Source organism: Erythrolamprus reginae, chromosome 3 (assembly GCF_031021105.1).
Source record: "Erythrolamprus reginae isolate rEryReg1 chromosome 3, rEryReg1.hap1, whole genome shotgun sequence".
Classification (NCBI taxonomy): domain Eukaryota; kingdom Metazoa; phylum Chordata; class Lepidosauria; order Squamata; family Dipsadidae; genus Erythrolamprus; species Erythrolamprus reginae.
Genome location: NC_091952.1, coordinates 242,634,377 through 242,649,836, shown reverse-complemented (window position 1 = coordinate 242,649,836; position 15,460 = coordinate 242,634,377). Strand labels below are relative to the sequence as shown.

The 15,460-nt window shown below is 40.5% G+C and overlaps 1 protein-coding gene across 2 annotated transcripts in view; it reads left to right on the top strand.

Moving 5' to 3' along the window:
- Window positions 1–14,172, top strand: part of WASHC5 (WASH complex subunit 5) — a 69,857-nt gene extending 55,685 nt beyond the window's left edge. For both annotated transcript variants that reach the window (XM_070748291.1, XM_070748292.1), the window contains 5 exons: window positions 966–1,095; window positions 3,589–3,685; window positions 5,429–5,582; window positions 9,243–9,330; window positions 13,367–14,172. In XM_070748291.1, coding sequence (XP_070604392.1) covers window positions 966–1,095; window positions 3,589–3,685; window positions 5,429–5,582; window positions 9,243–9,330; window positions 13,367–13,423 — 526 coding nt within the window. In that variant the 3' untranslated portion in view covers window positions 13,424–14,172. The remainder of the gene's footprint in view (window positions 1–965; window positions 1,096–3,588; window positions 3,686–5,428; window positions 5,583–9,242; window positions 9,331–13,366) is intronic.
- Window positions 14,173–15,460: the final 1,288 nt, after the last annotated feature.

Here is a 15,460-nt window from a genome sequence, read left to right as displayed (position 1 = left end):
AAATCTGCAAACAAGACACATTAGTAGTTGTTCTGTCGGGCTCTCTGGTAGAATCCTCCCGAAAATTCACAGGTACAAAATTCAGACACAAACACGTTTGAAAATTCAAAACAATGTTCTTTATAACGAAAATTCAAATAAACTTAGCACTCTTTTTCTATAGCAAAGAGCACTCATCTCCAAACAAACTGGTAATTTGTACAAGTCCCTTATCAGTTCTGAGATACTTAGCTTGCAGCTGTGAGGCAATTCACTGTCCTTTTTCTTTCACAAAGTAAAACACACTTTGCTCTGTTTTAGTTTCAAAGCGGGGGAAAATCAACACACCAAGGTCGAAGTCAGCAAAGCAGGCACGAAACACAACGATCAGATAATCCTCCACAATGGCCAAACCCACACGCTGCTATTTATAGCAGCCTCACTAATTACCACAGCCCCACCCAACCACAGGTGGCCTCATTTTCTTTGAAAATAATATCTCAGTTGTTGCTTCCTCTGCCTGCGTGGCTGTATCATTAACTCTTGTTCTGAATCCAAGGAGGAGCTAGATAATTGATCTCCTTCTGAGCTGTCTGCCCCACTCTCCTCCTCCCTGTCACTCGTGTCTTCTTGGTCAGAGGAGCCGTCATCAGCAGATTCCACCGGGAGCAAAACAGGCCTGCTGCATGTGGATGTCTCCCCCACATCCACAGTCCTTGGGGCAGGAGCTGGGCCAGAGCTAACCACAACAGTAGTTATGCAAAATTTTATGCAGAAAACTCAGATTTCTATCGACCACCAATGGAGTACCCACAACATGAGACTCTTGTGTAGGAGGGTGGGAACAAATTGGGTGGTGGAATTGCTGTCCTCTGAAATATTTGGGCTTCCCAAATCCATTCTAATTACTGTGGGACATATACAGAAATAGGTGGGCCTTTGGCATGATTCATTGAAGACGCTCTGGTGTTGTTTTCCTCTCGTAGAGCAATCCTGGCTGATATAGAGGCCCACTACCAAGATCCTTCTTTGCCTTGTCCCAAAGAAGATAACACCCTCCTGTATGAAATTACTGCTTACCTGGAGGCTGCTGGCATCCATAATCCACTGAATAAGGTGAGGCTATTTTCTTTGTTAAGTATCTCAGCCAGAATGGGCTGCTGCTCCCACGGAGTGGGGGTGGTAAGTTTATGCACTATTTATTGAATACTTAATATTTTTTAATTGTCCTTCCTTCTCTAGTACCTTAATATGATCCTTAATTACTTTTAAAATAGGAAATAAATTAAACATTATGTTTTTACCCATAAAGGCTTTAATCATTTCAATCACTATCTAGAACTGAACTTTGATAGCAATGAAAGAAAATTGAGCTACTTGCCTAATCTGTTATCATCCCGAACCTTGTGGGTTCGGTACAAAACCTTAAAATGTTCCTGTGCTCCTCAATAAATAATACGGTCTATCATTTGTCCTTTTTGTGGCTATTCAAATAATGTGACTTAATCAACTGAAAAAGAGTCCAAGCACTTATTTGAAAACTTACCTTGGTCGGCAAACCACTCCCGCCCAGTCACATGACCTTTAAGCCACTCCCACCTGGTCACATGCCCATCAAGCCACACCCACACAATATTGCCCCCCAACAATCTGGGTCCTCATTTTACTCTCCTCGGAAGGATGAAAGACTGATTCTTGTGGTATTTTTACTTGTGGTAGTAACAAATTTTGCAGCCCTTCCCTGGTTGTAACTTACCTCGCTGCCAGTTCACTTCCTCCCATGCCACGCTGGCACAGTGCCAAAAAAATCCAAAAGAATTCTCCTACCCACCCAAGCTGAAAACAAGATGGTGACGCTTGTGCAGTGCCGGAAACTCAGCTTCTGCACATGCGCAGAAGAAAACCCTCCTCCCCAAAAAAATTCCAAAAAAAGATGGCGGTGTCCACGCGGACCAGCACTGACAGTAGCGGTTCTGTGACATCATCGTGACAGCACCAGCGGCTTTCTACCATTTCTATAGAACCGGTGCAAACTGGGTGTGTGTGTTTGTTTGTTTGTTTGTTTGTTTGGTGAGTTTTAAGGAGTTTACGGAAGGCAAGGAGGGTGGGGGCAGTTCTAATCTCCGGGGGGAGCTGGTTCCAGAGGGCCGGGGCTGCCACAGAGAAGGCTCTTCCCCTGGGACCCGCCAGACGGCATTGTTTAGTCGACGGAACCCAGAGAAGGCCAACTCTGTGGGACCTAATCGGTCGCTGGAATTCGTGCGGCAGAAGGCGGTCCCGGAGATATTCATAGAAACATAGAAGTCTGACGGCAGAAAAAGACCTATATTTTACCTTAGGATGGATATATGTTTATCCCAGACATGTTTAAATTCAGTTACTGTGGATTTATCTACCACGTCTGCTGGAAGTTTGTTCCAAGGATCTACTACTCTTTCAGAAAAATAATATTTTCTCAGGTTGCTTTTGATCTTTCCCCCAACTAACTTCAGATTGTGTCCCCTTGTTCTTGTGTTCACTTTCCCATATTCTGGTCCGATGCCAGGAAGGGCTTTATAGGTCATAGCCAACACTTTGAATTGTGACCGGAAATTGATCGGCAACCAATGCACCAATCATTGGCCTGTTTAATCAGCAGGGCCTTCTAACCTATGAGACACCATCTTTACAAAAAGGCAGGGTGGATTTGATTTAAATTAACTCAATTTAAAGCATAAATTTTAAACAGTGATTGTCATCTCTGTCCCTCAGCAGCTCCTCCTCTGATCTGCTATTGACTCACCGACAGCCCCAATATTGCAGAATATGCATCCACCTGCTATAGAACTAAGCTCCATTTCATGCTGAATAAACTAAATTATTAATGTATCTTAAATAGAAAACTATCTTTAGGTAGATTTTTACCCCAAAAGCATTTTATTAAAATAAATTAGATAAAAATTGGGGGGGGGGGGGGGGGGATCCAATTTAAAATTTAAAAATCCATTTTTTTGTTTCATTGAATATTATTCACCCTGCTAAAAGGTTTCCTTAACTGTGAAAAAACTACATGAAGGTGGCAGGAAAAGAATTTATTTATTGGAAAAGGGGCTTAGATTAGAGTGGGGAGGGGGAGAGATATGGGGGAATAAATGTATTCCTTTATTTGTTTAAATAAATTTGTTTATCACCCATCCGTGCAACAACTCTGGACAGCATAGAAACAGTGGAGCAGCAATGCAAACAGAAATAGATCGTGTTTTTGTCACCACTTCAAGCTTTATTGCAAAAGCTCCATCAAACATTCAGAAGTTGTGGATAGAAAGGGCTTCTTTAGTGAAGGTACCTTCACTAAAACGTCTTCAGAAAAAAACCCTTATCTTTAACTTGATCTTTCTATTTTCTCAGTTGTAGAACTATCCCTATTTTCTTTTTTAAAAAATAGATTTATTTTTCCTCCCTCTTTTTATCGATTTAGAATTAGCGTAGTCTTTTTCTTTAATTCTTTTATGTGTTTTTTAAAGCTATATGAATTTCATTGCTTTGCTGTCTAAAACGAGGATTGTAAAACAATCTGGATTTTTAAAAAAAAAATTAATACATTCTTTCCTTCAAAACGTTCTTTCCCAGATCTACATTACAACAAAACGATTGCCGTATTTCCCAATTGTGAATTTTCTGTTTCTGATTTCTCAGTTGCCAAAACTTCAGTACAGTAAAAACACAGGTATAGTATAATTCTTCTATACTATCATCATTTAACTTTAAACATAGGTGAATAGGAAAGTATTTAACCATTTCCTTGCAGACAGAATTGCAGAGACTTTAATAAACAAAGATGATTTGGGGACTGGAGGCTAAAACATATGAAGAACAGTTGCAGGAACTGAACATGGCTAGTTGAATGAAAAGAAGAACCAGGGGAGACATGATAGCAGTGTTCCAATATCTCAGGGGTTGCCACAAAGAAGAAGGAGTCAACCTATTCTCCAAAGGACCTGAGGGTAGAACAAGAAGCAATAGGTAGAAACTTAACAAGGAGAGAAGTAACTTAGAATTAAGGAGAAATTAATCAGTGGAACAGCTTATTATTTATTATTATTATTATTTATTGGATTTGTATGCTGCCCCTCTCCAGAGACTCGGGGCGGCTAGCTTGCCTCCAGAAGTTGTGAATGCTCCAACACTGGAAGTTTTTAAGAAAATGTTGGATAACCATCTGTCTGAAGTAGTGTAGGGTTTCCTACCTAAGCAGGGCGTTGGACTAGAAGACCTCCAAGGTCCCTTCCAACTCTGTTGTTGTTGTTGTTATCTCTAAATTTGTCCTATAATTCTTTTGAGTTCTGGTGAGATGACCAGTGATCAAAGATAGTTGGAATTTTAGAGCAGAATAGAGGAACCTTAAGTAGAATGGCTAGATTTGACTGTATAATTTGAATGACTATGAAGATTTACCTTTCCTTGGGATATGCATTACATTTCAATATACTGACCACATATTGAATATAGAGATATAGATAAAGATATATAGGTGTGTGTGTGAATCAATTTATATCTACAGTGTTCCCTCGATTTTCGCGGGGGATGCGTTCCGAGACCGCCCGCGAAAGTCGAATTTCCGCAAAGTAGAGATGCGGAAGTAAATACACTATTTTTGGCTATGAACAGTATCCCAAGCCTTCCTTTAACACTTTAAATCCCTAAATTACAATTTCCCATTCTCTTAGCAACCATTTAGATTATTACTCACCATGTTTATTTATTAAAGTTTATTTTAAAAAATGTTTTTTAAAGGCAGACCAAAGTTTGGCAATGACATATAACGTCATTGGGCAGGAAAAACTGTGGTATAGGGGGGGAAAACGTGAAGTATTTTTTAATTAATATTTTTGAAAAACCGTGGTATAGACGTTCCGCGAAGTTCGAACCCGCGAAAATCGAGGGAACACTGTATTTTGTTTTATAGTTATATGCATGAGTCTTTTGCCCCTATCTCTATATCTATAAATATATGTGTTCTCTCTCTCTCTCTCTCTCTCTCTCTCTCTCTCTCTCTCTCTCTCTCTCTCTCTCTCTCTCTCTCTCTCCTCTCTCTCTCTCTGTCTCTCTCTCTGTGTGTGTGTGTGTGTGTGTGTGTGTGCTTAGCTTTCTTTGCTAAGGAATGGAGATGAATGCACACCTCTAGAGTTGGATACAACTGGACAGGGGAAACCTTTCATATACAAATTCTCTTTAAGTTCCTTTTTGGGGATATTATCCTTGAGCAATGAACTGTTACTTGGATACCTTGTAAATATTAAAATGGACTATAATCCAGGGTGAATAATACTACAGAGAGAATCCTTTTCTCCACCATGTAACTCGAATTTTCCACAGTGTTCTGAATTGATGCCGCCAGCTGTGACTTCTTACGCAAGCAACCCCACAAATTATGAGAAAGTGAATTGGGTTGGGTTTTGTTTTCCTTCAGGGATGGTGTGTCGAAAGCCAGCCGATCCCATCGACTGGCCACCGTTGGTGCTGGGACTCCTGACCTTGCTGAAGCAGTTTCATACACGCTACACTGAACAGTTTCTGGGTCTGATCGGGCAGTTTGTTCGCTCTACAATGGAGCAGTGCACCAGGTACCAACTTCTCCTTCGCAAAGTCCTCGCTTCCTTCTCTTAGAAACACAGCAGCTGAATCAATCACAGTAGAAGGACATTCCCCTTCAAATGGCAGCCGGAGAGCCATTATCCCAGGAGTTTTAATTTGAATTGCTGAGTTGAAGTTATACTCCATGGTTCAGAAGACATGAATTGCTCTCTAGATCAATGATGGTGAACCTATGGCATGGATGCCACAGGTGGCATATGGAGCCTTATTTATTTATTTGATTTTTATGCCGCCCTTCTCCTCAGACTCAGGGCAGCTTAGAACATGTTAGCAATAGCACTTTTTAACAGAGCTAGCCTATTGCCCCCACAATCCGGGTCCTCATTTTACCCACCTCGGAAGGATGGAAGGCTGAGTCAACCTCGAGCCACCCCAGCTCACCCGGAGGCTCTGAGAGGGCATTTTCGGCTTTCAGAGAGTTTCTGGGGGGCGGGGAGAGGATATTTTTGCCATTCCCAGGTTCCAGAGAAGCTTCTGGAGCCTGGGGAGGGTGAAAAATGGGCCTACCGGGCCCACCAGAGGTTTGGAAATGGGCTGATTTAGGCCTCCAGAGGGTTTCCGGGAGGGGCAGGAGAGGCCATTTTTGCCATCCCTATTTATTTATTTATTTTATTTCATTTCATTTCATTTTATTTATTTATTTTATTTATTTATTTTATTTATTTTATTTATTTTATTTATTTTATTTATTTTATTTATTTTATTTATTTTATTTATTTTATTAGATTTGTATGTGGGAACTGGCACGTGTGCGATAGCACACACACACACACTTTTGCCACCGGATGGAAAAAAAGGTTCGCCATCACTGCTCTAGAGGGTGGAGAACATCTGGCCTTTGGATGTTAAGTTACAGCTTGCAACAATGCAAGTTGGCTAATAATTAGGGATTCTGAAAGTTGTAGCTCAATAAAATTAAAAGTTGGATCCCTTGTCCTTTTTCTAAACTTGTTTCCAATTCTCTTTAAAGCTGTTTGAATTGTGGTGGCCCAAAGAGGCACAGAATTGCACCTCAGTAATTCACCCCATAAGGTTGAATTTTTATCGATGGCTAAATTCACATAATCTCAAAACATAGCTAACAAATCACAGTATGAGTTCACATGATGTGCTAAACTGGTCAGTCAAATTACATATTGACCGTTTGTAAATCCTGTCCTTGACAGAACTTGTAGCACCAGCTCTTTTTAAAAATCCTGTCTTGCTTAGAAGCCTGGGATTTGTCTTCAGGTCAGATACTTATCAGATTTCATTTAATATTTTTATTGAGTTATAAGATAAGATAAAATAAATATGAAAGCAGTGAAGAGGAAGAGGGGCAAGAGTAGGGAGGAAGGATTAGGCAAAAGGAAAAGGAGCATTTACTTCTGAATCTTGTTGCAGTAAAATAAGGCATTAACATATCACAATTTTTCGTTTTTTCATAATAATATATAAACTAGCCATTTCTGTAAGGATTTATCAATCAAATCGGAAAAAGCCCAAAATTAACATTTCATTATTTTCCATTTGAAGCACTAAGTTCAGAAGTAGTTTATGTGGAAGCAAAAGTACTTATACAGTAGTACCTCTAGATACGAGTTTAATTCGTTCCAGAACGGAGCTCGTATGTCGAACAACTCGTATCTGGAACAAATGGCTTTAGACTTTGTTTTTCCCCTCCGAGATAACCAGAAACAAGGATTCTTGCGCCACCTAGTGGAAGGTCGGCTCGTATTCCGAATTTGAGCTCGGGTGTCGAAAAGAAATTTCGCTTCCGTCGTGGCTCGTAACTTGGAATACTTGCATGTGGAGCAGCTCGTATCTAGAGGTACTACTGTATTCTTTTATTTAATCAAATAATCAAATTTTGCCATTTCTGCCAACTCCTTCAGCTTCTGCAACCATTCGCCCATTATGGGAATCGAATTGTCCATTCATTTTTGTGCATACAATACTCTTGCTCAATACTCAACATATATAGTAATAAAGTTCCATTTTTTTTCTCCAGCTCTTTTTACAGTAGGCCCAAAAGGAAAAATTCTGATTTCATCTTTATCTTCATTTTCAAAATTTTCTGTTTCAAAATATGAATCATTTTTATTTTGTTTTATCACATGTCTACCATAGATGATAAAAGTCCCTTCTTTACTTTTACACTTCCAACATTCATTTGACATATATATCTTAGATAATTTACCAGATATAATCCCTCTTAAAATAAGAGGTGGTAGGAGGAGATCAAGGTTCTGCATCTAATGTGTTGTGACACAAAAATGGCTTCATTCTAAATCATCCTTAAATTAAATTGAATGCATATGGGGGTGAGAGGAGTTTTCTTACAACATTGATGTGTTTGTAGCTGGCCCAGTGGTGGGTTGCTGCCAGTTCTGACCAGTTCTCCCCTACTGGTGGCGGAAATTGGCCACCGTTTGCAAAACTGGTAGCGATGGCCACAGTAGTGGGTTGCAGCCGGAACGCCTGGGATCACCGTTCTGGTAGTGGAAATGTAGATGCACGTGAATCTCCATGCCCCGATGTATGCACGCGTACACCTTGTGATTCAGCTTCTGCGCATGCGCTAGAAGCAAAATCTTGCACAAGGACACTTGCGCATGTTAGATTTCACTGTTTTCTGAAGGATGTGCACATGTGCAGAAGCAAAGAAATTGCCGAAAAATGGCAAATCTCACCCGTATGAGCATCCTCGCACGAGATTTCGCTTCCGATGCATGTGCAGAAGCCGAATCTCACAAGGATGGGCACATGCATGCCCACCGGATGTGAGCGTATCTGCGCTAGTCTCCGGGAGTGCCGGAGCCAAGGAACCAGGAAGAGGGAGATTATGATCCCGCTATATAGAGTGCTGGTGAGACCACATTTGGAATACTGTGTTCAGTTCTGGAGACCTCACCTACAAAAAGATATTGACAAAATTGAACAGGTCCAAAGTCGGGCTACAAGAATGGTGGACGGTCTTAAGCATAAAACGTATCAGGAAAGACTTAATGAACTCAATCTGTATTGTCTGGAGGACAGAAGGAAAAGGGGGGACATGATTGAAACATTTAAATATGTTAAAGGGTTAAATAAGGTTCAGGAGGGAAGTGTTTTTAATAGGAAAGTGAACACAAGAATAAGGGGACAATCTGAAGTTAGTTGGGGGGAAAATCAAAAGCAACATGAGAAAATATTATTTTACTGAAAGAGTAGTAGATCCTTGGAACAAACTTCCAGCAGACGTGGTTGGTAAATCCACAGTAATTGAATTTAAACATATGCCTGAGATAAACATATATCCATCCTAAGATAAAATACAGGAAATAGTATAAGGGCAGACTAGATGGACCATGAGGTCTTTTTCTGCCGTCAATCTTCTATGTTTCTATGTAATCCTTCCCTGGATGGCCCCTGAACCAGTCCTCCGGTCGCTGCTCCTTGAAAGCGGCTGGCAAAGAAACCTCTGTGCATGCACAGGGGTGTCTGTGCATGCACAGAGTGTCATTTTTGCGCTCTCGTGCAGGCAAAATGCGCATTTCCAACACAACGCAAACTGGTAGGGAAGGTAAATAGAACCCCCCTGAGCTGTCCCATCAGAGATGTACCAAAATTAAAAGCATTTTGTGTTGTGGTTTTGTTCCTGTTCACAGCCAGAAGGTCCCAGAAATGCCAGCAGATGTTGTGGGTGCCCTGCTCTTTTTAGAAGATTATGTTCGTTACACAAAATTACCAAGAAGGGTGAGTATGACAAGGTTTTATGGGAAGGAGTCCAATATATTGAATGGGTGACAAAAGCATCCAGAATTTTGCCGGTATTTCTCAGATCATCCTTAGATCTGCTATTGGCAGGGTTTCCCAAACTTGGCAACTTTTTTTTTTAAAAAAAATATTTTTTATTAAAGAATGCACAGTACAGAAAAGAAATACAAATACATAAACATAAAATAGAAAGAACGAAAAAAGAAATGGTTAGAGAGATACCTTGCTCTCTCTTTCCGTATTATGTGTTATAAATAAACAATATAATATTCAATTTGCAGTTTTCCATATCGGTGTTTTTCATGCTCTTCTAACATTAACTCTATATTTCTTAAACGCTAAAAAAAAAAATCGTAACAATGTATGCAACCTATACTTTTCAATTCCAGAGCTATAATAAAACAACCCAAGGATCGAAATACTACGGTCATTTGATGGGTCTTAAAGATCCAGTCATAGATAATTTTAGTTTATGTATATTATAGCATGTCTAGGTTAAGGAAAAAAGGTTTTGATTTTTATCTTGAGATATTTCCCCTTTGCAATGTAAACAAAACTGGTTAATTCCAGTTTTTTTTCCCTTTTACATAGCCACCTATACCATTTGTCCCAAACTTTGTAGACGACTGTGTCTTCTCTGTCTTTAATACGTATAGTTGTAGTCAACCTATTCTTTTCCGCCAATTCCATTATTTGGTTTATAATGTGTGTGTTAATAGGTATAGAATCCTTTTTCCAATTTTGAGCATCACAAATTTTTGCGGCGGTAATCAAATGTATAATTAGGTACATTTAACAACTTTTAAGATATGTGGACCTCAACCCCCCAGAATTCTCCAGCCACTACGATCATTTCCTCTAGGAAGATCATTTCTGATCATTCTGGTTTTAAAAGGCAACCACCACTGAGACTCCTATAAAGGAATACAGTGATACCTTGTCTTACAAACTTAATTGGTTCCGGGACAAGGTTCTTAAGGTGAAAAGTTTGTAAGATGAAACAATGTTTCCCATAGGAATCAATGGAAAAGCGATTAATGCGTGCAAGCCCAAAATTCACCCGTTTTGCCAGCCGAAACGCCCGTTTTTGTGCTGCTGGGATTCCCCTGAGGCTCTCCTCCATGGGAAACCCCACCTCCGGACTGTGTTTTTGCGATGCTGCAGGGGAATCCCAGCAGTGGAATCCCAGCATCACAAAAATGAGCGCTTTGCTGGCAACGGAAGTCCGGAGGTGGGGTTTCCCAGCGAAGGGAGCATCAGTGAAATTGTAGCATCGCAAAAACACCGAAGTCCTCGAAACCCCACCTCCGGACCTCTGTGTTTTTGCGATGCTGCGATTTCACTGAGGCTCCCCTTGCTGGGAAACCCCACCTCCAGACTTCCATTGCCAGCGAAGCGCCCGTTTTTGCACTGCTGGGATTCCCCTGCTGGGATTCCCCTGCAGCATCACAAAAATACGGAACTCCAGAGGTGGGGTTTCCCATGGAGGGGAGCCTCAGAGGAATCCCAGCAGCACAAAAACGGGTGCTTTGCTGGCAACGGAAGTCTGGGGGTGGAGCATCCCAGCGGCGGCGGTGGGTTTGTAAGGTGAAAATAGTTTGTGAGAAAAGGCAAAAAAATCTTAAACCCTGGGTTTGTATCTTGAAAAGTTTGTATAGGCGTTTGTAAGATGAGGTATCACTGTACAGTAATTTGTTTTGCAAGGCTGGCTTGCTTGGATTTTGGAGGTCACACTATGAATAACTTAATTCACCATTAATTTGGAATGTATGGGGTGCTCAGGGAGGGGTAGCACCTCTGGTGTAGGGACATGTTGTGTCCTTTTAGGGCAGCTAAATTCACCTTTGGTCCCCACCTGTTACTCAGCTCTCACCTGTGGCTCCTAGCCGCTACAGTATGCGCAGCGGCCACATCCCGGCCAACAGCTTCGACAGGCTGGCCAAACCAGGCTGAAAGTAGCTGATGGGATCACTGACCTTCGGTGAGATAGGGACTTGTCTATCCCGAATACGTGAAGACAGAGTCCAGTGAACTGAGCGGATGAAACCTACTAGAATAGGACAATGGTCATGAAAGTGATCTCTGCAAGCGATGCGGTACGCTAAGACACAAATGATGCTCTGGTCAACTACTAGGAGAAGGGAAAGTCTGACTGCAAACCTCCACTGCCTTGTGGCTTTATCCGTCATTGGAAAAGGCTTCAGGAGTAAACCTCGAGGCAAAATCTGAAGCCGGAGTCCCAGAAGCAGTTTGTAACTGTGTACAGACACGTTCTGATAACTCCTGCGACATAGCTGGAACCAATTGTATTGGCCTTGGCCATTACATTGGAACACAAGAGCACACAACAGATTTAAACTTAATATTAACCGCTCCAAACTTGACTGTAAAAAATACGACTTCAGTAACCGAGTTCTCGAAGCGTGGAACTCATTACCCGACTCCATAGTGTCATCCCCAAACCCCCAACACTTTACCCTTAGATTATCTATGGTTGACCTATCCAGATTCCTAAGAGGTCGGTAAGGGGCGAGTACAAGTGCACTAGAGTGCCTTCCGTCCCCTGTCCTATTGCTCTCCTATATCTCCTATTCCTTTCTTCTATTCCTATATCTCTTCTATTCTTTCATTGATATGTTCTATTACTATATCTTCTTTTCTATTCTTTGATAGATATATTTTACTGTGAGTATCTCCTCTATAACCTCATCATGTATTTTACTATGTGTGTGTGTATATATATGTGTGTGTGTGTGCGTGTTTTCGTAGATTTTCACGGGTATATGTATGTAGATTGTTCTGAGTTCGGGTTTTGCCCCGTGTAATATTTTGAGTGTCTATGCTATCACATTCACCATCATCAGGCTGAAGTTGTAAGTTGTAAACTATATCTACAGCAGCACGAAGCTTACAACTTCAGCCTGATGATGGTGAATGTGATTTCACCGAAACGTCGCATAGACACTCAAAATATTACACGGGGCAAAACCCGAACTCAGAACAATCTACATACATATACCCGTGAAAATCTACGAAAACATATATATATACCCACTAAAACTCTCATTGTGTATTTAACTAACTAACTAACTAACTAACTAACTAGCTAGCTAGCTAGCTAGCTAGCTAGCTAGCTAGCTAGCTAGCTAGCTAAATAAATAAATAAATAAATAAATAAATAAATAAATAAATATTTCAGAGACATAGAGAGGGGGGATCTACTGTTTGGGTCTATCCTCCATACTAACCTACCCAGGCCTCGTGCTCTGGAGAGTCCAGAGCATGATACCACAGTCTTTCAAGACTGAAGGATGCCAGTGCAAAATTTGGAACAAGGCTCATCTTTTCTGAAAATAAAATTTGATCTGCAAATGGCGAGCTTAACTGAAACTAAATCAATTAAGTGTAGATTTAACAAAAATAGCAATGGCTATGTCTTAATTATTCTAGTACAGTTGCAGTTTTCCACTGCATGCCTAAGTGCTTCCCTTCAGAAAGTCAATGTCTCAAATATGGAAATATACTGCTCAAAAAAATAAAATAAAGGGAACACTTCAACAACACAATATAACTCCAAGTAAATCAAACTTCTATGACATCAAACTGTCCACTTAGGAAGCAACACTGATTGACAATCAGTTTCACGTGTTGTCAGCACATTCAACTTTGTACAGAACAAAGTATTCAATGAGAATATTTCATTCATTCAGATCTTGGATGTGTTCTTTGAGTGTTCCCTTTATTTTTTTCAGCAGTGTAGTTTGAAACATTTGGAAATATAAAGCAAAAGATTGAGGCTGAACATTTTTTTTTATTTTACTAAAAAAACCCTTGAAAATCAGTATTTTTTTCCTTCCTTCCTTCCTTCCTTCCTTCCTTCCTTCCTTCCTTCCTTCCTTTCTTCCTCATTTTTTTGTTTTATTTATACTTTACCCTACAATTAACTTTAATCAGAACATTTTAAAAGTAAAGAAATAAATATTTAACAAGAATAATGAGCCCTTCCTTTCCTTAGGTGGTCGAGGCCCACGTGCCTAATTTCATTTTTGATGAATTTCGGACAGTTCTATGAAATATCAACTGCTGATTCTGAATGGAAACAAGAAACAAACCTGAAAAGGTGATGAGGAAAAATGCATCTCCAAATGTACGAGTTTGCTAATCACTGAATATTAATATTCTTCATAAAATTCCTGCAATTATGGCATCATAGCCAATGGATTATTAAATTCAAGCAGTGTGTATTTTGTACTTAACCTTTGACGTGCACAATTCCTTTATGTGAGATAAGCCCATCAGTATAAATCGACAGGAGTCCAGAAGTATAATAAAATAGGTATTTATTAAATACTTTGTTTTTAACATTCTTGCAAGAATGGACCCCACATGAATAGAACTGCCACGTATTTGTGCAAATCCATTTCATTCACCTCACTCTTCCTTAACCATTCCTCCTTTACACAATGCTTTTATATAATGTTTTTGGCATATTTTTACAGTATTTGGCAGTTGTTCCCGGGACTTTCCCTAAAACATTAATTGCAACTTATTCTTCCATTCCTCCATTTCATATCTTTATTAGGTCACCATGGCATATATTCCCACATTCTGTTACATATGATTGTTGTTTGAGTGGGTATGATTGTTTTTTTTAATAATACTGGATTTTATGGACTAGTACGTTTAGTTTTTAAATTAATTGCACTTAAATGATTATATTGTACTATTCTTCCTTTTATGTGTTGTAAGCTGCCCCGAGTCTTTGGAGAGGGGCAGCATATAAATCCAATTAAATTAAAATAAAATGAATAAATAAATAAATACTAACTATATAAACATCACTCTGTAGACACAGACATATCCTGTTTATAAAGACTAACTGAAGATTATCACGCTCAAATACATTTTTGATTATTGTCATAAAATGATATTGCGACAGATCTTACAGATTCATCTCTTACAAGAAGGTCACTTCTCATACATTACAAACATAATTTCTGTTCTTAGAGAACAGCATGTAAATATGGAATTATATTTTCTGTAATGCAGCTAGAAAAACCTAACAGTGAAATGAATGGATTTCACCAGTGCATTATTTACATAGTACCACTATGTATGTTAATCAGAATCAGAATAACATTGGAAGGACCTTGGAGGTCTTCCAGTCCAGTGATGGTGAAAGAGTGCCGAAAGAGCATGTGCATATGTTATCGCGCATGGCACATTCATGCTTGTTGGAACTGAGCTAGGGCAACGGCTCACGTGCCAGCAAATATGACTCTGTGTGCCACCTCTGGCACCCGTGCCATAGGTTCGCCATCGCTGTTCTAGTCCAAGCTTCTGTTCAAACAGGAGGCTCTATTCCAATTATGGCAAATCTTGTTTTGAACAGATGCCAAAAGGGCACACGCATGTGCTCACACCCATAATGCAATGCCCTCCCCTCACATATGTGCACACAACTCCCTGCACTGCGCGAAGGCCTCACTGAAGTCTCCGGATTTTCAGTAGGCCCATTGGGCTGTTTTTCACCCTCCTGAGGTTCTCAAGACTTTCCTGAAGTCTGGGAAGGGTGAAAATGGTCTCCCCCACCCTCCGGAAAATCGAAAATCAGCTGGCCAGTGCACTTATGCATGCTGGAATTGACATAGGGCAATGGTAAATAAATTTTTACTTGATAATTCTCTTATTTGATCTTAAGTTACTTAAATTTCTAACTTAGTTAATACAGTAGTCCCTCGATTATCGCGAGGGTTCCGTTCCAGGACCCCTTGCGATAATCGAAATTTCGCGATATAGCGGTGCGGAAGTAAAAACACCATCTGCGCATGCGTGCCACTTTTCCATGGTGTTTTTACTTCCGCACCGCCCGCCCGCTGCCCGCCACTTGTCCGCTGCCCGCCCGCTCACCTCGCCAGCAAGAGGGGAAGACCCATGAAAGGTTCCTTGGGCCGCCTAGCAGCTGATCTGCTCGGCAGCGCAGCAGCAGCCTGCGCTGCCGAGCAGATCAGCTGCTAGGCGGCCCAAGGAACCTTCCATGGGTCTTCCCCCTCTTGCTTGTGAGGGCGCTTCAACGTTTCCGGACGGCAAGCTCGGACTCTTTCTTTTT